The sequence below is a fragment of the Mustela putorius genome, unplaced genomic scaffold, assembly GCF_011764305.1.
Source record: "Mustela putorius furo isolate JIRA1106 unplaced genomic scaffold, ASM1176430v1.1 tig00003988_pilon_pilon_pilon, whole genome shotgun sequence".
NCBI classification, from domain to species: domain Eukaryota; kingdom Metazoa; phylum Chordata; class Mammalia; order Carnivora; family Mustelidae; genus Mustela; species Mustela putorius.
In genome coordinates, this window is record NW_025422127.1 from 17,487,899 (window position 1) to 17,508,029 (window position 20,131).

General features: G+C 40.0%; 1 protein-coding gene across 10 annotated transcripts in view; it reads left to right on the forward strand.

Moving 5' to 3' along the window:
• BCL2L13 (BCL2 like 13) overlaps positions 1-20,131 on the forward strand; it is an 85,123-nt gene that overhangs the window by 1,520 nt on the left and 63,472 nt on the right. For 8 of the 10 annotated variants that reach the window (XR_001176583.2, XR_006604251.1, XR_006604250.1 and 5 more), the window contains exon 2: positions 10,791-10,977. Coding sequence is in view for 7 of the 10 variants with exons in the window: in XM_004773767.3 (XP_004773824.1) it covers positions 10,839-10,977 (139 nt within the window). In the remaining 3 variants the exon portion in view is untranslated. The remainder of the gene's footprint in view (positions 1-10,790; positions 10,978-20,131) is intronic. The other 2 variants (XM_004773761.3, XM_004773760.3) reach the window with 1 other exon arrangement.

Here is a 20,131-nt window from a genome sequence, read left to right on the forward strand (position 1 = left end):
GGTAGAGAGAGAGGAGGAAGCAGGCTCCCCGCTGAGAAAGGAGCCTGATGTGGGGCTTGATCCCAGGGCCCTGAGATCATGACCTGAGCTGAAGGCAGAGGCTTTAACCCACTGAGCCACCCAGGCACCCAATTTTCAGTATATATATATATATTTTTTTTTTCTTTTAAAGATTTTATTTATTTGACAGACAGATATCACAAATAGGCAGAGAAACAGAGAGAGAGAGAGAGAAGCAGGCTCCCCGCTGAGCAGAGAGCCGGATGCGGGGCTAGATCCCAGGACCCTGGGACCATGACCCAAGCCGAAAGCAGAGGCTTTAACCCACTGAGCCACCCAGGCGCCCCCAGTATATATATTTCTTAATGATTCATTTTCTTATGGAGGCTTGAACCCCAGTAGTTGAATTTAGCTGAAGGATGTATAAAGTTGAGTCCAACCTGTTTTGTAAAGAAAAGGTGCTTTCTATCACATCAATTAATCAGTACTAAATATCTCATACACTAAACTTTTAGGACAAGTAATTTACAACCGTAATCATTGCTTTAAAATATATTTCTCTTATAAAATGTTTTAGACATAGAGAACAGAAGTTTTAAACAGTCAGTCTTGCTGTCCTACTTTTTACCAGTTTTTCAGTGGCGTTTTGATTTATATCTTTTTTTTTTTTAAGATTTTATTTATTCATTTGACAGACAGAAATCACAAGTAGACAGAGCGGCTGGCAGAAAGAGGGGGAAGCAGGCTCCCCACTGAGCAGAGAGCCGGATGCGGGGCTCGATCCTAGGACCCTGAGACCATGACCTGAGCCAAAGGCAGAGGCTTAACCCACTGAGCCACACAGGCACCCCGTTTTGAGTTATATCTTATTCCAAATAAATGCTCACCAAAATTTCTTACTTAATGTATATTACAGCATTGAAGCAAGTGGGCTATTTTCAGAGTAGCTGATTTTTTAAGTCTTGAGATATAACTAACATGCAACTCACCAATTGCAGGATTTATTTTTTTTTTTTTAATGGTTCTAGTATATTCAAAGAATTCCCAACCACCACCACAGTTTTCATCACCCCCAAAAGAAACCCTACCCTCCTCTACCTAGACTTTCAGTCAGACTACTGACTTTCTATCTCTGTAGATTGACCAGTTCTGGATATTTCATATAAACAGAATTATGCAGTATGTAGTCTTTTGTGACTGGCTTCTTTTACTTTGCATGATGTAGCAGGTATCAATCTTTTTTTTTTTTTTTTTTAAGATTTTATTTATTTGGCAGAGAGAGGGAACACAAGCAGGGGAAATGGAAGAGGGAGAAGCAGGCTTCCTGCTGAACAGGGAGCCTGATGTGGGGCTTGATCCCAGACCCTGGGATCAGGACCTGAGTCAAGGCAGCCGCCTAAGGCACTCCCTCAGTCTTTCTTTTTATGTGGCCACAATATGCCATAGTATGGATATACCAGCTTGCTTTATTCATTAGTTGATGGGTAGTTCGTTATTTCCAGTATTTGGCTGTTAAATATTACACTGCTATAACTATTAGTGTGCAAATTTTTGTGTAGACATGTGTTTTCATGTCTCTGGCATATACTTGGGAGTGGGACAAAGCAACTGAATTTTATGTTTTCCTTTTTGTAAAGCTATCTACACATTTGTGGGAAGCTCAATTATTGTGAAAGTAAGACACTGCCTATGGGGAGAGGGTGAAGGTGAGGCATTCCTTTATAAGTACATTATCTTTGAATGCTAGCTGCTGAGTGAAAACATTTTGGGGCAGCTCTTAAAACAAGATTGAACTAGAGTATTTCAATTAAGCATGTTTCAGTATGAAAGGGACTATCTATACTAGAATATTTTGTGTTTGCTGAGTTTTAAAAATGACACTCTTGCCCAGTTGCATTTTGCAGCTGGGTGGGGTGAATTTAAATTTCACAGTTTTGGTTGAGATTACTTAATTTTACTTCTCTTATTTTAGAGAAAGTCCTAGAATTATATAGGGACTAATAAAATATGGATCTTAAAAAAAAATGTAAATTACTGAACTTAATGGTAATTTGTGGAACTTGAAACATTCCATACTCAAACCACCAGTGAGTGTTAAGAGTAGCAGCCTGGTAACCCCAAAGCTTTGTTAATGTGTGAAATTCTAGAACTTTGATTTATGATTGAGTTATCTGTGGATTTTTATTTTTCTTTTTGTAAACTGGGATTAGAGATCTGTTCATCTTTATTACGGGAGTATATAACAGTTTTATTTATAATTTTAGTGGATGGAAATGGTCTAAAAACAAAGCATCTTGAATTATTAAAACATGTTACATTGTAATGTTTTTCTGTTTTGGCTCTGTGGGGTTAAGGAATACAGTATAGGTATGGTATTCTAAATAGCATGGCTGAAGTGGGTACTAGAAGTTTCTGTTTTCCACAAGCATCCAAGGTGAGACAGTTTGGGAAAGATCAGACAAGTTTGGGAAACAACTATAAAAAACTCTTAACATTGCTGCAGAGTTGCTTTTCTTTTTTTTTTTTTTTTTAAGGTTTTATTTATTTATTTGACAGAGAGAGATTACAAGTAGGCAGAGCGGCAGGCAGAGAGAGAGAGGAGGAAGCAGGCTCCCTGCTGAGCAGAGAGCCCGATGCAGGACTCGATCCCAGGACCTTGAGATCATGACCCGAGCCAAAGGCAGCGGCTTAACCCACTGAGCCACCCAGGTGCCCCAGAGTTGCTTTTCATAAGAATTTAAAGTAGAATTTAATGGTGCTGCCTACCTTCTAGTTATTGTTCATAAAATGTGCTTTAATTCCTATAGTACTATCTGTGCTGGCATCCTGGAATTTCCACTGGTATTCATGATAGAATTCTGGTTAAAAAAAAAATAAAGCAATCTATTTATTGCACATTGTGGATGTTACATTTGTTATTGAAGGATCATGGATGTTTTATTTGTGCCTGGTTTTGGAGATGTCACCAAATGCATGTATAAACATAGGATTAAGTTACCCTAAGCTTCCTCAGGCCGTCCATTTGGCTGACAACTACTTGTAACTTAATAGAGGAACAACGTAAAGGTAATAAGGTAGTGAAAGAAATGACTGGGTAACACAATTGTATTCAGTGGCTTGTTAGATTTGTGCAAAATACAGTTTTTATATTTATTTATTTATTTATTTTCTAAATTTTTATTATTTTAAAATAAGCTCTATGCCTGACACAGTGTTTGAACTCATGACACCACCAAGATCAAGAGTTGCATGTATCACTGACTGAGCCAGCCAGGAACCCCAATAGGTTTTTTTGTTTTGTTTTGTTTTGTTTTAAGGCTTTATTGATTGATCGGTGAGAGACAGAGAGGCAGAGGGAGAGGGAGAAACAGGTTCCTCACAGAGCAGGGAGCCCAATATGGGCCTCCATCCCAGGGCCCCGGGATCATGACCTAAGCTATAGTCATGCTTAACGAACTGAGCCACCCAGTTGTCCCATCCCCAGTTGTTTTTATATTTAAAACTATATTTAAGTTTCTGGATACCAAGGGCACTTATACCTAATTTGAATTCCAAAAGAGTCTACTAGACAAAATTTAGAGTAAAAGTAACTATGTCCTTCTTAACATTTAAAAAGAAGCTTGAGATGCCTTACATATGAAATGCACTCTGTTGATAAGGGGGGGCCTGAGTGTTGTGCCCTGCTTACAGGAAAGCTCTGAGTGGTGATCTCAGGTCATATTTACTGTTCATCTGATTTGTCTTTTCCCTGGACCCATTCTTAAAATTGACAGATTTGCTCCTTTCAGTAGTCTGTTTGAAAAAAACACCTTGTTCGTCTACCATTTCTTCCTCCTGTTATTGTTCGTTTTTTCGCCTCTGCATTCTTCTCACCCAGCACATTGCCTGACATAAGCAAATATGCATCCAGTGTATGCAGTTAAAGGCTAAGAGTTCAGAACTGAAGACGATGTACCTAACCAAGTGATTGCACTGTTAACTAGTTGTGTGATTTTGTGCAAATAAATTGTCTATTCTTGTTTCTCCATCAATAAAATTGAGACTGTTAACCTTTTCCTTCTAGCATAGAGGATTACTATGACAACACATGAAAGAGTGCTTCAGAAATAGAGGCCTCAGGCAGATGTAATTTATTTATATTTGTTCGAAATGCAAGAGCTCATTGTGCAGTACACTGACTCTGCACTACAGAATGTTGCAAAGGAAATGCATGCCCTCTCTTCCCAGAATACCCTTAAGAGTCCATGACCCTGTAGTCATGCTGTGGAGTTTACATTTTGCATATTTTCAATGCTTTTGTTCTATAATTTAACACACACACACACACACACACACACTAATTGTGTAATAGTGTTCCTAGGGTCTGTCTGCCCCACCACCTAATCACGGGTATGAATGAGCTGCTTTGTTGCACTACACCTGGAAGGAAGCTCAAGCTAAATTAGAAGTTGGATAGATATTTAATACTATAAGTCTATCATATTTAGGTCTGGTATTTTTATAACTAGATTATCCAATGCACATTTGAAGCCTAAAAAAATGTATACTGAAGTTAAATGATTGGAGTGTGTATGATCATCTTCTCCATTAGTGTGAATCATTGAAAAATGTTAAAACAATTGAATAGAATATAATCATCCACCAAATATATGGTTGTATGGATGTTAACATGTATACTAGAGCTGAGGACTTCACTGCAAATAGTTAAAGTGAGTGTGAAGGATGGAAAATTTATGAAATCCATGATTAAGATTGCATTTATGGTTAGCCAATTGGGAGTTGTAAGAAAATCTTAAGAGCACTAGGCTAAAAATCAAATTTGGGAGTTCAGTGAACTATGCTTTTTCTATGGCATCTGGGTTGGAGTATGACTAAAATTGTCTTCCAATTCAGATTTTTTTTTTTTAAGATTTTATTTATTTATCAGAGAGAGAGGGGGAGAGAGCGAGCACAGGCAGACAGAATGGCAGGCAGAGGCAGAGGGAGAAGCAGGCTCCCTGCTGAGCAAGGAGCCCGATGTGGGACTCGATCCTAGGACGCTGGGATCATGATCTGAGCCCAAGGCAGCTGCTTAACCAAATGAGCCACCCAGGCATCCCCCAATTCAGATTTTTGATAAATACAGGAATTTGAATATAACAGATTTGAGAACATCAATTTTTTATTTAAAGCATTATTCAAAATATGAGTAATTCTTTATTCCAGTTACCCCAAAATTCTGAGACTTGGTAAAGCTGAAATTTTGTTACTCATTTGCTCTGTTCTCCCCTCTCTCTGAACTTCACTTCATAATTTATCTCTTGCTTTCTGTACTTATTTACACCTCATTGGCTTCTTCTCCACTGAGTGTAAACATGCTTAAGACTCTTTTGTTGTGCACAAAAACAAAACAAATGAACTCTCAAACTTATCTCTCTGGTGGGGGGGGGGCGGGCTATTGTTTCTTCCCATCCAACCAGGCTGTTTTTTGAAAGAATAGACTAAAACCCTAATCTCTCCCTTTTCACTTAAGCATTCAGCCTTCAACTCCCTGCATTTTTGCTATTGCCCCTGGCCAACAAATAGAACTGTCTGGTCAGGGATCGTTATGCTGACATTTTCATTCTTCTTGGTGTGTTACTGTATTTCAATATTTCTTTACTCCCTTCTTGTTGAAATTCCTCCCCTGACTTCTGTAAACACACTATTTCCTGTTTTTCTTCCTTTCTGACTGTCCCAATCCGTACTTGGAGGTCACCTCTGCCAGCTTCTTATTTTTGGACAACCCCTGAAATGTTAGTTTTGCCCTGAATTCTGTTGTTTCTCTTTCAGATGAAACTGGTATTTCTTGACAGATGTTTTTAAAAATGTGTCTCCTTTTGATAAATAAAAAATTATCTGGCTCCTGTTCTGGTGGTGGTGCTTGGGGTAGGGAATGATGGGTGCATTTATTCTTCCCTCCCATCCATGCACTGAGTTATTGATACAGAGAAGATTGAAGAAAAAACAAAGAAGATTGAAGATCTGCTGAGCTTTATTTTCTATACTTTGAACTGAAAACAGTAGGTAATGTTTCCCTTTCCAGAGTGAAGTTCTCTATTGTTATCCCCTTTCTTACTCCTACCCCAAATTTTGGTACTTCCTATCCATTGGAAGTCATTAACTCCCCATTCAGTCTCCTTAGATAATTTCATTGACTTGTATCTGTGCAAAGCACAGTTTTGTATCTCTAGTTGAGAGTTCTCAGTATAAGAATGTCCAATTACTTGCTGTACATCTTCACCTGAACAGCTCCTAGGTACTAAATTCAGTATGTCCCAAAGTGAACCTGTTATTATCTCCTAAAATAGCTCTTCCTATATTATCTGATTTGAGTACTCTTACTGAGTTAGTTAACAAATCTTTGAGGCTCTTAATATTTTACCTTTTCATCCCCTTCTTTCCGGTGTTCTTGCTAATTTATGCTTTCATACGTCTCTTGTTTAGATTTTTCCAATATTCCCCTAACTGTGTCCTTGACTCCAGTCTCTATTCTTATTCTTCCATATCACCTCCAGGATGAGTTTTCTGGAATATCTGTTGATACACTTTTCTTGCTTGAAATCTTTCAATAGTTCCTGGTAGTGTTCTATAGTAGTTTTTAGCCTGTTTTACATCATGATCTAATTTGAGGATCTAATGAAAGAAATGGAATGATTTTTCTGACCAGAAAAAAATGCTGATGCACAGAGAATTTGCAGATAGTTTTAGGGGGTTCATTTATGAACATGTTTAAAATAATTCCTTGCATATAGGATAAAACCTAAGCTTCCCAGAATCTCATGGTGTACAAATCACTCCAAGTGCTGACCGCTGCTCGCTCCTGCTGAGCCTCATCACCCTTATGTCTTAGGATTCAGCCATGTCAAATTCCTTAGTATTTATGTTCCATGCTGTTTCAAAAGTGCTTTTGTGCTTTTTCCTGGTCTTGCTTCATATCTAAAGTGCATCCCTGTCTCATTCCCCTAAGCTGGCTCAGTTAGTGAATACCTCTTCATGTTCCAGGATTGGTTCAGATTTTACTTTATAAAGTTCTGGTTTCTGCTTTTTCCCTTATCCAGAGAGACTTTCCTGCTTCCTGTTTTGGGTTGCCCTCTCCTACTTTGTGAATACTGACTTGTGTCATAGATCTTTATTGTTCTGATTAATTTGCATATTTTTGTTTGTCTCTACTTGGTCAAAAACTCCAGAAGGCGGTTTATCTGATTTCTCTGATTTATCTTAATTATCGTCTTTGTGTCTAATGTTTGTAGTACCTTGTATCTTAAGAAATCTGAGTTGAATGAACGCACAAAATTACCAGAAGGCATTGCCTTCTGTTTTTTTTTTTTTTTTTAATTTTTATTTATTTATTTGACAGAGAGATCACAAGTGGGTGAGAGGCAGGCAGAGAGGGGGAAGCAGGCTCCCTGCTGAGCAGGGAGCCCCATGTGGGGCTCAATCACAGGATGCTGAGACCATGACCTGAGCTGAAGGCAAAGGCTTAACCCACTGAGCCACCTAGGTTGCCCACCTTCTGTTTCAGTAGATACAATTACTAGGTTGATATGAGGTCTTTAAAGATTCATTTAAACTTACAAATTTAATCTAGTAATCTTCCTATGAAAGTAGTGTGTTACAGTTGTTGGGGAGCTGCTTCCCAAGTTTTAAGAAAATTAAGTTCCAGGGGCGCCTGGGTGGCTCAGTGGGTTAAGCCGCTGCCTTCGGCTCGGGTCATGATCTCAGAGTCCTGGGATCGAGTCCCGCATCGGGCTCTCTGCTCAGCAGGGAGCCTGCTTCCCTCTCTCTTTCTCTGCCTGCCTCTCCATCTACTTGTGATTTCTCTCTGTCAAATAAATAAATAAAATCTTAAAAAAAAAAAAAAGAAAAAAAAGAAAATTAAGTTCCAGTCTTGGCCCTTGTTCCAGTTAGCTCTTGGTTGCCAACAACAGAAAGTCAGTCTAGAGTATTTAAGCAGAAATGGAACTTACGAAAAGGGCATTGGGTAGCTCACAGAATGGATGGGAAGCTGGAAAATTAGGTTGGGGAACAGGCAGGAACCAAGGGAAACTTGACTGTAGAAGAGTTAGGACACTGCAGTCTGATCTGCATCTCTGCATCTGCTGACCTAGTACCACAAACTTCTCCATGAATTATCTTTTAAGTGTCTTTCCAGATTCTAGATCCTAATAGGAGTCTCTCACTTGGCTACATGCCACAGAACAGGAGAAAAGGAAAGAAAAAGTCTAGCTCAAATTTTAGCTTTTTTATAGTGGGGGTTGGGAGATTTCTGTTTCCTATCAAGATTGACACAATGTTGGATGCTCCCTATGAAGGAAATTGGGTTCAGATGGCAGGCAAAAAAAATAAAAAAGCGAAGGTTCATAACAACGCCACTGCTAGCTAGTACCTGACCAGATAGGCCTCAGAAAACTTATTTTTCCTCTGTGGATATCCTTTTTTATATTTGTAAATGTGAAATTCTGTCATTATTAAATGGTGACTGTAAATGTAACAAATATTGACAGGAGAGAGAGAGAGACAGCACAAGGAGGGGGAGCAGCAGGAGAGAGAGAAGGAGCAGGCTCTCTGCTGAGCAGGGAGCCTGATGTGGGGCTCGATCCCAGGATGCTGGGATCACGACCCGAGCCAAAGGCAGACAGACGCCCAATGACTAAGCAACCCAGGCACCCCTAGTTTGAGCTTTTTAAGAGTAAAGCACCCTGTAGTTATACAGTGGGTGTGCCTTTTATTCCTACGATGTAAGCTGTGACACATTTTAGTATGTATTAATAATTTTGAAATGCTTTCTGAAGTTGATAAACTTTTAACAGGGCAGTCTTAAGGCCTACTGTTTGACTTAATGTACTTTTTTTTTTTTTAAGATTTTTAAAAAAATTTATTAGAGAGCATGAGAAGGGGGAGGGTCAGAGGGAGAAGCAGACTCCCTGCCAAGCAGGGAGCCCAATGCGGGACTCGATCCTGGGACTCCAGGATAATGACCTGAGCCGAAGGCAGTTGCTTAACCAACTGAGCCACCCAGGCGCCCTTAATATACGTTTTGATATAATCTGGTAGCATTACTCCTTGAAGATAGGAAACAGTAGGGACTTTTAAATATACTAGTATTTCTTTTGATAACCTAAGTAAATACTGATGATAGCAACCATAAATGCATTTTTTAAAGACAGTGTCTATTCATGCAAAGCATTTTTTAAAAAGATTTTATGACATAGCAAGAGAGGGAACACAAGCACGGGGGGAAGAGGGGACTGGGTGGCAGCTGGAGATTGGAGAAGCAGGCTCCCTGCTAAGCAGGGAGCCCGATATGGGACTCGATCCCAGGATGCTGGGATCATGACCTGAGCCAAAGGCAGACGCTTAACTACTGATCTACCCTGGCACTCCTCAAAGCATAGTTTTATATTCCTCTTAATTTCTGTCTCTTTGTATAGCCACTGTTTTCTGTTGTGTATTTTAAATTCTACATGTATTTTTTCATCATTTATCACTTTTAGACATTTCTCTTTGTTTGTAGATCTTAAATTTTGTCAACATTTCTTGTCTCCTTTCGTGTTGCTAGTTATCTGAACCTGTTTTTCTCTTCCTGGATATTTCCTGAGATCTTAAAGCTGTTGGTATCATTGTTTAAGTAAAAAAACTCAGTTATTTGGAAACTCTTTAATAAGAATTTTTTATGTGAAACAACTATTAAGGCACATGATAGGTGAAACAGCTACTCGGTCCATGGGAAGAGGTAAAAGTTGTAGTTATATTAATTAGGGTATAAGTTAGGATGCCTAATGAAGAGATTTGAGAATGAAGTGCCATAAATGTCAGTCCAGAGGTAAAGGCTGGTAGGGCAGCTCTGCTGCACGTGGTCATTCAGGGGCGCAGTACCTTCTCTCTTGTTACCTTACCATCCCTTAGAGTGGTCTTCTTTTTTTTTTTTTTAAGATTTTATTTATTTATTTATTTGAGAGAGAGAGAGAGAGCGAGCATGAGAGGGGAGGTCAGAGGGAGAAGCAGACTTCCCACTGAGCTGGGAGTCCGATGCAAGACTCGATCCCAGGACTCCGGGATCATGACCTGAGCTGAAGGCAGAGGCTCAACCAACTGAGCCACCTAGGGACCCTTAAAGTGGTCTTCTTGTTTGCATGTCAGAACTGGTTGTCTGCCATATTCACATTTCAAACCATAGAAAGGAGGAAAGAGAAGATCTTTAGGGAGAGATCCACAGATTGCACACATAACTTCTGCTCGTATTCCTCTGACTCAGGCTAATCATTTGGCTCATTAAGCTGCTAAGGAACTGGCAGATATGGTTTGCAGTTGTGTGGCTAATGACCTAGCTAGAATTTAGGAGGTTTTATTTATTTATTTATATTTTATTTTTAAGTAATCTACATACCCAGCATGGGGCTTGAACTCAGCCCCAAGATCAAGAGTCGTATGCTCTACTGACTGAGCCAGTCAGGTGACCTAGGAGTCTTTATTATTAAAAGAAATAAGAGAATATATATTGGGGTAGAGGGAAAGGTGGGGGCATAGCCACTGTTTTTGCCACATAGGTGAAAACAGAGAAACTAGGGAGAGCTAGAAAGGGAAATTTGCTTTTGATCTGAAATCTGAATTAATTCTGACTTGTAAGTTAACTAAAGTTACAATTTTTAAAAATTACTGGGAAGAAAATACAAGTATTTATTTTGGTATTTAGTTGAATAATTGTAGTCAGTGGGGAAATGTACTGGCATGTAACGAACTTTAAACTGAAAATATACTTTTGTTTTTAGGTTTTACACATTTGTAAGTAGACTTTGGGAGCTCTGCCAGCCAACTCAATGGCGTCCTCTACTACTGTGCCTCTAGGATTTCACTATGAAACAAAGTATGTTGTTCTCAGCTACTTGGGACTCCTCTCTCAGGAGAAGATACAAGAGCAACATCTTTCCTCACCCCAAGGTATTGTCTTTGGCTCAGGTGATTATATTAAGTAGTAGTAATTACTTCACATGTAAAAATACATATATCTAGATAATTTGTATCTGTGATCATAAGATCATATAATACTAATAATCTTTTAAAGAATAACCCGTCATCCCATTCCGTCCCACCCCCTGATCCATTCCCCAAAAAAACTTTTAATGCTTTTTAAGAGTGTGGTAATTTGGGGCTCCTGGGTGGCTCAGTCGTTTAGTGTCTGTTCGGCCCAGGTCATGATCCCAGGGTCCTGGGATTGAGCCCCACAGTGGGCTCCCTACTCAGCAGGAAACCTGCTTCTCCCACTCCCCGTGCTTGTGTTCCCTCTCTCACTGTGTCTCTCTCTGTCAAATAAATAAAATCTTAAGAAAAATAAAAAAATTGTGGCAAGTTGGGTGGGTCAGTTGGTTAAGCACCTGCCTTAAGCTCCTGGGGTCCTAGCTTTGAGTCCCGCATTGGGCTCCTTGCCCAGTGGGGAGCCTGTTTCTCCCTCTGCCTGCTGTTCCCCCTGCTTAAATAAAATCTTAAAAAGAAAAAAAAGAGTGTGGTAATTTAAATGATTGTTGTTGGTACCTGTAAAAATGTATTAAGTACACATAAATAAACAGAATTCTGTCTGTCTTTAGAAATTTCATCCTTGGGGCTCTTGGGTGGCCCAGTCTGTTAAGTATCTGCCTTTGGCTCAGGTCATGATCTGTGGGTCCTGGGATCAAACTCTGCATTGAGCTCCCTGCTCTGAGGGGAGATTGCTTCTCCCTTTCCCCCTCCCTGCCACTTGTGCACAAGCTCTCTTTTTCTCTCAAATAAATAAAATCTTTTTTTTTTTTTAAGATTTTATTTATTTATTTGACAGACAGAGACCACAAGTAGGCAGAGAAGCCGGCAGGGGGAGAGAGAGAGAGAGAGAGAGAGAGAGAAGGAAGAAGTAGGGTCCCTGCTGAGCAGAGAGCCTAATGCGAGGCTCGATCCCAGGACCCTGAGATCATGACCTGAGCCGAAGGCAGAGGCTTTAACCACTGAGCCACCCACGTGCCCCACAAATAGAATCTTTTTAAAAAATTTTATGCTTAACAAACAGAGATTCAAATTATGTAATTGTTTTATTTTGTTATTATTTTTTAAAGATTTTATTTATTTGTCAGAGCATAAGCAGGGTGAGCATCAGGCAGAGGGAGAGGCAGACTCCCCGCTGAGCAAGGAGCCTGATTTGGAGTTTGATCCCAGGACCCAGAGATCATGGCCTGAGCCAAAGGCAGATGCTTAACAGACTGAGCCACCAGGTACCTCTGCAAAATAACTTTAAAAACTCATGAGAGATACTAATTTATTATTATTATTATTTTTTTTAAAGATTTTATTTATTAATTTGACAGAGAGAGATCACAGTAGACAGAGAGGCAGGCAGAGAGAGAGAGGGAAGCAGGCTCCCTGCTGAGCAGAGAGCCCGATGCGGGACTCGATCCCAGGACCCTGAGATCATGACCTGAGCCGAAGGCAGCGGCTTAACCCACTGAGCCACCCAGGCGCCCCAAATTTATTATTATTAATTTATTTATTTTTAAAGATTTTATATGTTTATTTGAAAGAGAGCGAGAGTGAACACAGGCAGGGAGAGTGGCAGGGAGAGGGAGAAGCAGGCTCCCTGCTGAGCAAGGAGCCTGATGATGCAGGGCTCAAGCCCACCACCCGGCCCAGGGTGGTGGGCTTGAGGTCAGATCATGACCTGAATCAAAATCAAGTGCTGCCATTGGCTTAGGTCATGATCCCAGGGGCCTGGGATTGAGCCCCAAGTTAGGCTCTCTGCTCAGTGGGGAGCCTTCTTCTCCCTTTCCCTCTGCCTCAGCTTGCTACTTAGCATATTTGTGCTTTCTCTCTGTCAAATAAATAAAATTTTAATAAAAAAGAAGATAGTCAACTTTATTATTTTTTTTTTAGATACTACTTATTTGATAGAGGGAGAGAGAGAGAGAGAAAGAGAGAGCACAAGCACAGAGAATGGCAAGCAGAGGGAGAAACGGTCTCCCAACTGAGCAGGGAGTCCAATGCGGGAGTCCAATGCGGGACTCCATCCTAGGACCCTGGGATCATGACCTGAGCTGAAGGTGGACACTTAACCGACTGACCCACCCAGGTGCCCTCAGCTTCTATTTCTTTCTTTCTTTTTAAGAAATATTTTATTTGCGGGGCGCCTGGGTGGCTCAGTGGGTTAGGCCACTGCCTTCGGCTCAGGTCATGGTCTCAGGGTCCTGGGATCGAGCCCCGTGTTGGGCTCTCTGCTCAGTGGGGAGCTTGCTTCCTCCTTCTCTCTCTGCCTGCCTCTCTGCCCGCTTGTGATCTCTCTGTGTCAAATAAATAAAACCTTTTAAAAATAAATAAATAAATAAATAAATAAATATTTTATTTACTTATTTGACAGACAAAGCGAGAGAGGGAACACAAGCAGGGGAAGTGGGAGCGGGAGAAGCAGGCTTTTCTCTGAGCATGCAGGGCTGAAGCCCAGGACCCTGGGATCATGACCTGAGCCAAAGGTAGAAGCTTAACAACTGAGCCACCCAGGTGCCCTCAGCTTCTATTTCTGACAAAAATTCATGGAACTGACAGTAATTAAGTTCATGACAGCAAATGAAGTTCACTTTTAAAACTCCTGGTTCCTGGGGTATGTGGGTGGCTCTGTTGGTTAAGTGTTTGCCTTCAGCTTAGGTCATGATTGATCCCAAGGTCCTGAGATGGAGTTCCGTGTCAGGCTCCCTATTTAGCAGAGGTGTGCTCTCTCTCCCTCTGCTCCTCCTCCCTCTCTCTCTCAAATAAATAAATAAAATATTAAAAAAAAAACAAAACCCAAACTCTTGGTTCCTTATCATGAGATAGATTCAGATATTGAGATACCTGGATCTACATGAGATAGATCCAGAGTATGTACTGATGAATACTTCTGTGAATAACCATAAGTCTTGAATACTTTACATTTTCACAGTCTCTGTGAAACTAATTTTGTCAAAAGAAGAAGGCTTTTTATGCTCTACATGTATTTTGCCATTATTGGTAACACATCTTAGCTGATTCCACTTTGGGTTATAGTGAATTAGTGCTTTCTCAATTTTTTGGAAAATCTTCTCAACCATAATTACTCTGTGTAGGCATCCGGTTCTTTAGTCATTTCACACTCATCATGGACTCCTTGAATAAACAACAGCTGAGCAGTTTCACACAGCTGTCAGTGCATCAAGAGCCAAAGAAAACCACTCAGAATTATTTGCCTTCTATTCAGTTGACTACTGATGTTGTTCCCATTGTCCTCAACTCGTTGAGCAACTATTCTCTCCAAAAGACTAATAATCTGAAACTTTTTTTTATGACACATCTCTTTAGTGGCTTTAGCTGAACACAGTTTAATTAACTTGACATCAGTAAATGGCTTTCCTTACTTGACTGACAGCTGAGCCATGTAGAAACTTCATTTGCAACCTCATTTCCATTTTTTATTTTTATGAAGAAATTCTATGATAAGAAGTTCTATTTTAAATTTTCTAATTTTTCTGACTTGCTTTCCCGTGAGTTGGAAGTACTCTGATGAGTCTGGTAGTATCAGTGTATACTGAGTGCTTCTGGCATAGCTATAATGTCATTGCATAGTAAGTACAATACTTTGTCATCTAATTTGTAAGAGAATAATCCTTAAAAACAGGATATTCAGGGCGCCTGGGTGGCTCAGTGGGTTAAGCCGCTGCCTTCGGCTCAGGTCATGATCTCAGGATCCTGGGATCGAGTCCCGCATCCGGCTCTCTGCTCAGCAGGGAGCCTGCTTCCTTCTCTCTCTCTCTCCCTGCCTCTCAGTGTAATTGTGATTTCTCTCTGTCAAATAAATAAATAAAATCTTTAAAAAAAAAAAAAACGGGATATTCAAAGTCCGCTTTTCTCTTGTTTTGACATGATGGGTATATGCAGGTAAATAAAGGTTGTGGTATTGCGATATGGGTGGCAGTTGAAATGCCGTGGGGTTATACTTGTGCCACTGCAGTGAAGCTCTGTCGAACTATGGATTTCTGCCATTCTAGCACAAAGCAACCATAGATAATACATAAGTGAGTGTGGCTATATTCCAGTTACATTTTATTTATGGAGACTGAATTTCCTATTATTTTTATGTCACAAAATAGTAATATCTTAATTTTTTTTCAGTCATTTAAAAATGTAAAAATCATTCTTGGCTCATGGGCTATTAGAAAAACATACAGTGGGCCAGATGTGGCCACGGGTTATAGTTTGCTGACCCCTGCTATCAGTACAGGCTACTTTATTTTTCTCATTACTATCAAGGAGTACAATCTGTTTATGCATAAAACTAAATGCTGTAATTGTTTATATTAAGCCCTTGGTCTATGTCCTTGTCACTTCTACTCTTTAATCATATTTCTTTTTTTATTATAATGCTTTTAATATATACGAAAGTATTTAGAAAAGTAAAAAAAGAAAGAAGAAAAATTCTGTAATCCAGTAATTAAAATGAAGAAATGTTAACCTTTTTTCAATTTATATAGGAACATAAAATTTGAATTTATGGTTTATAAAAATGAGGTGGTACGTATGCCATTTGGTAACATTTTAAAAATTAACAACATATTTAGGGGTGCCTGGGTGACTCAGTTAGTTAAGCATCTGCCTTCAGCTCAGGTCATGATCTCAGGGTCCTGGGATCCAGCCCCATGTCAGGTTCTCTGCTTGGTGGAGATTTTACTTCTCCCTGTCACTCTCCCCCTGTGCTTTCCCTCATTCTCCTTCTTTCCTAAATAAATAAAATCTTAAATAAATAAATAAAAATTAACAACGTATTTGAACATCTGTCCATGTCAGTAAGTAATTTTTTACTTACTGTAAAAAATTTTTTACTACACCTGTAGTCTCCTGTTAGAACATTTAGGGTATTCATCTGCCTTCTTTGGAATGGGCACATGACAGTCCCTCAGTGAGCTTGTAAATTCCTTAAAACTTTTCCTTTTCAGTTTCCAGTTTCATTTACTTTGCCAAAACCTTCTTCTGGTTAGTTATAGTCTGAGGTTTAGAAAAATATTACGTAATAGAACTTGGTGCGGTGATGAACATGTTCTCTATCTGCTCTGTCCAATATTGCAGTCACGAGTCACAGGAGATAGTTGAATACTTGAAGTATGACTAGTGTGAGTAAGGAACTGAATTTTTAACTTTATTTCTATTTAAACTTTAAAAAGCTGATGTGACTATTGACTAGTGCAGTATTAGACACTCAGGTCTAGAAGTCAGGTATTTATTTTCCCTTCTAAGCCAGCCCATATGTTTATAATAATTTGTTAACAATACCACCTGCTACCCAGGCTTGAAACATAGAAGTCATTCTTTAGCTCTTTTCTCTGCTTCCTGCCCTCTTTCTTTTTCTTTTTCTTCTTTTAATTATCTCTACACTTCACCTGGGGCTTGAACTCACAACCCCAAAATTAAGAGTCACATGCTCTACTGACTGAGCCAGCAGGGGCCCCTCTTATCTTCTTTGTCAGCTATTACCAACTATCCCAATTTTGTGAGGATTCTCCCATTATCCTACAGGTCCTGCCTCAAATTACTGCAAGTGTCTCCTAATTTTTCTCCTTCATTTTATGTCTCCTCCATCCTGCATTTTGCATGCTGCAAGCATATTGAGCATCCTAATTGCATCTTACATTGCCTCTTACATTGGAGGCAGTTTTTCCATTCCCCTAAGGTTGCTTTACAAAACTTTCATTGATTTCTTTGCTCTGGTCCCAGTAGTTATAGCATCTGATGTCTCTTATTGTTTTGTTTTGTTTTTAAGATTTTATTTATTTATTTATTTATTATTTATTTGACAGAGAGAGAGTGAGAGAGCACAAGCAGTGGGGAGAGCAGAGGCAGAGGGAGTAGCAGGTTCCCCACTGAGCAGGGAGCCCAATGTGGGACATGATCCCAGGACCCCAGGATCATGACCTGAGCTGAAGGCAGACACTCAACCATGCTCTGAAGGCAGAGCTCAACTATGCTCTGAGCCACCAGACGTCTCTTACTGTTTTGTATTTAATTTTAATTTTTATCTTTATGTTAATTTTTGGAGAGAGCTTGAGAGTGAAGAGGGGAGGGGCAGAGGGGATCTTAAGCAGGAAGAGAGAATCTTAAGCCGGCTCCATTCCCAGAGCAGCACAGAGCTGACAGAGGTCTCGATCTCATGACCCTGAGATCATGACCTGAGCCGAAATCAAGAGTTAGACACTTAAAACAACTGAACTACCCAGACCCCTCTACTGTCTAGTATTTTAAACAAGCCATGCTTATTCCTCAAACGGAGGCACTCTAGAATGGTAGACTCCTGTGATACCAATTACTAATGTTCACCCGTGCCTAATTCTTATCTTCTTGCTGGGAGCATGGGAAAATTGCATTTAGACAGGGCCATGTGACTGGTCCTAGCCAATGAAATATGAGTGGTGTGATTTGTGTCCCTTCTAGGCTGTGGCATTTAAAAAGAAAGACTAACTTCTTACAGGGAAAAATTAGGTTCTTACTGCTGTCTTTGCTGCTTTGCTATCCCACTTGTTATCTAAAATGTGATGTAGAGCTTATTCTCATGCCATGTTATTATTATTATGTTTTTAAGATTTTATTTATTTGAGAGAGAGAGAGAGAATGAGAGAGAGAAAGAGAGAGCTTGAGAAGGGGGAGGGTCAGAGGGAGAAGCAGACTCCCTGCTGAGCAGGGAGCCTGATGCGGGACTTGATCCTGGGATTCCAGGATCATGACCTGAGCTGAAGGCAGACGCTTAACCAACTGAGCCACCCAGGCTTCCCATCATGCCATGTTATTATAAATAGGATCTGTGGTAGCATCCGTTGGTGTAATGTGGGTAGGGTTTTGTTTCAAGTTCATGAAGCAGTAAGCATGAGAAGGAGAGGTTAAGGGAGGTGACCCGATTCATGACACACGATTTTTGTCACCTTGAATGTTTTTCATTTTTTCCCGAGTCATGTGCTGATTATAGACTTTTCCATAGGTAGTTAACTCTATACTTTTCCAGAACCAGCCAGCTCTTTCAGACAGTGTTAGTTTGTGCTGAATATAGTAAACCCTGTTCTGGATTACATATTATGACTAGTAAAAGTCTTGCTGACTTGCATATTTGATGTCAAATAATAACTTCTGTTATGCACAATTTTGCACTTACTAACACAGAGCACCTTACTGCTGAAGTAATTAATATGGATTTGTTAATAAGACATTTTTTTCTGAAGTTAGAAAGGAGAGTAAGTTCATCTCTTAGGAATGTGACTATCAAATACATGTACCTGTGCTACTGGTTTGTTATTCACTCAGCTTTTTGTTTTTTAAAGATTTTTTTTTAAATGTTTATTTATTTATTTGACAGACAGAGATCACAAGTAGGCAGAGAGGCAGGCAGAGAGAGAGGAGGAAGCAGGCACCCCACTGAGCAGAGAGCCCGATCCCAGAACCCTGGGATCACGACCTGAGCTGAAGGCAGCGGCTTTAACCCACTGAGCCACCCAGGTGCCCCATGTTTTTTAAAGATTTTATTTATGTATTTATTTGACAGAGAGAGAGAGAGAGAGAGAGGGACAGTGAGAGAGGGAACACAAGTAGGGGGAGTGGAAGAGGGAGAAGCAGGCTTTCCGCTGAGCAGGGAGCCTCCATGTGGGGCTCCATCCCAGGACCCTGGGATCATGACCTGAGCCAAAGGCAGATGCTTAATGACTGAGCTACCCCAGGGCACCTGTGCTATTGGTTTGTTATTCACTCAGCCATTAAGCAGTCACTCCCCACGTTTTTCTCTTCTCTTCAGCCTTAGGCAACCACTATTCTACTTTCTGTCTCTATGAATTTAACTCTCCTAGGCATCTCATTTGAGTGGAGCCAAATAATATTTGTTCTTTTGGGTCTGACTTATTTCACTTAGATACCAGGATTCATCCATGCTTTAGGATGGATGGAATTTCATTCTTTTTTTTTTTTTTTTTTTTAAAGTAATTTCTGTGCCCAATATGGGGCTTGAATTCATGACCCTGAGATTAAGAGTCACATGCTCTACTAAGTGAGTGAGCCAGGTGCCCCTCATTCCTTTTATAAAACTGAATAATAGTCTAATGTATGCATATCACACATTTGGCTTATCCATTCATCTGCTGATGGACATTTGGGTTATTTCTCCCTTTTGGCTATTGTGAATAACGGCTGCTGTAAACATTGGTGTTACATCTGTTTGAGTCTCTGCTTTCAGTTCTTATGGGTATATACTCAGGTGTAGATTTGCTGGATCACATGGTAATTCTACGTTTAAGTTTTTGAAGAACTGCCTTACTGTTTTCCACAGTAGCTGCATCATTTTATATTCCCGTCAGTAATACACAAGGGTTCCAGCTTCTCTGCATCCTCACCAATACGTGTTCTCTGTTTTTTGGTTTTGTTTTTGTTTTGTAATAGCCATCCAGATGGATGTGAAGTGTGGTGTCTCATTGTGACAGCTCATTTCTTTCATTGTTGAGTAATATTCCACTTTATGGATGTACCATAGTTTGTTTCTCCATTTGCCTTTTGAAGAACATCTTTTTTTTTTTTTTTAAAGATATTTATTTATTTATTTGACAGAGACAGATCACAAGTCGGCAGAGAGGCAGGCAGAGAGAGAGAGAGGGAAGCAGGCTCTCTGCTGAGCAGAGAGCCCTATGTGGAACTTGATCCCAGGACCCTGGGATCATGACCTGAGCCAAAGGCAGTGGCTTAACCCACTGAGGCACCCAGGTGCCCCTATTGAAGAACATCTTCATTGCTTCCGAGTTCGGCAGTCATGAATAAGGTTGTTTAAAGCATTCATGTGCCATTTTCTGTGTAGATAGAAGTTTTCATCTCATTTGGATAACTACTGAGGAGCATGATTGCTATATCATATGGTAAGAGTATCTTCAGTTTTGTAACAAACTACCAAGCTGTCTTCCACAGTGGTTGTATCATATTGGGTTTCTACCAGCAATGTATAGGGGTTCTAGTTTCTCTATATCTTTGTCCAACTTGCCATCATTGCTATTTTTGATTATAGCTGCTCTCGGGTGTATGGTGGTATCTTACTATGGTTTTAATTTGCATTTCCCTGATGGCTAATGATGAA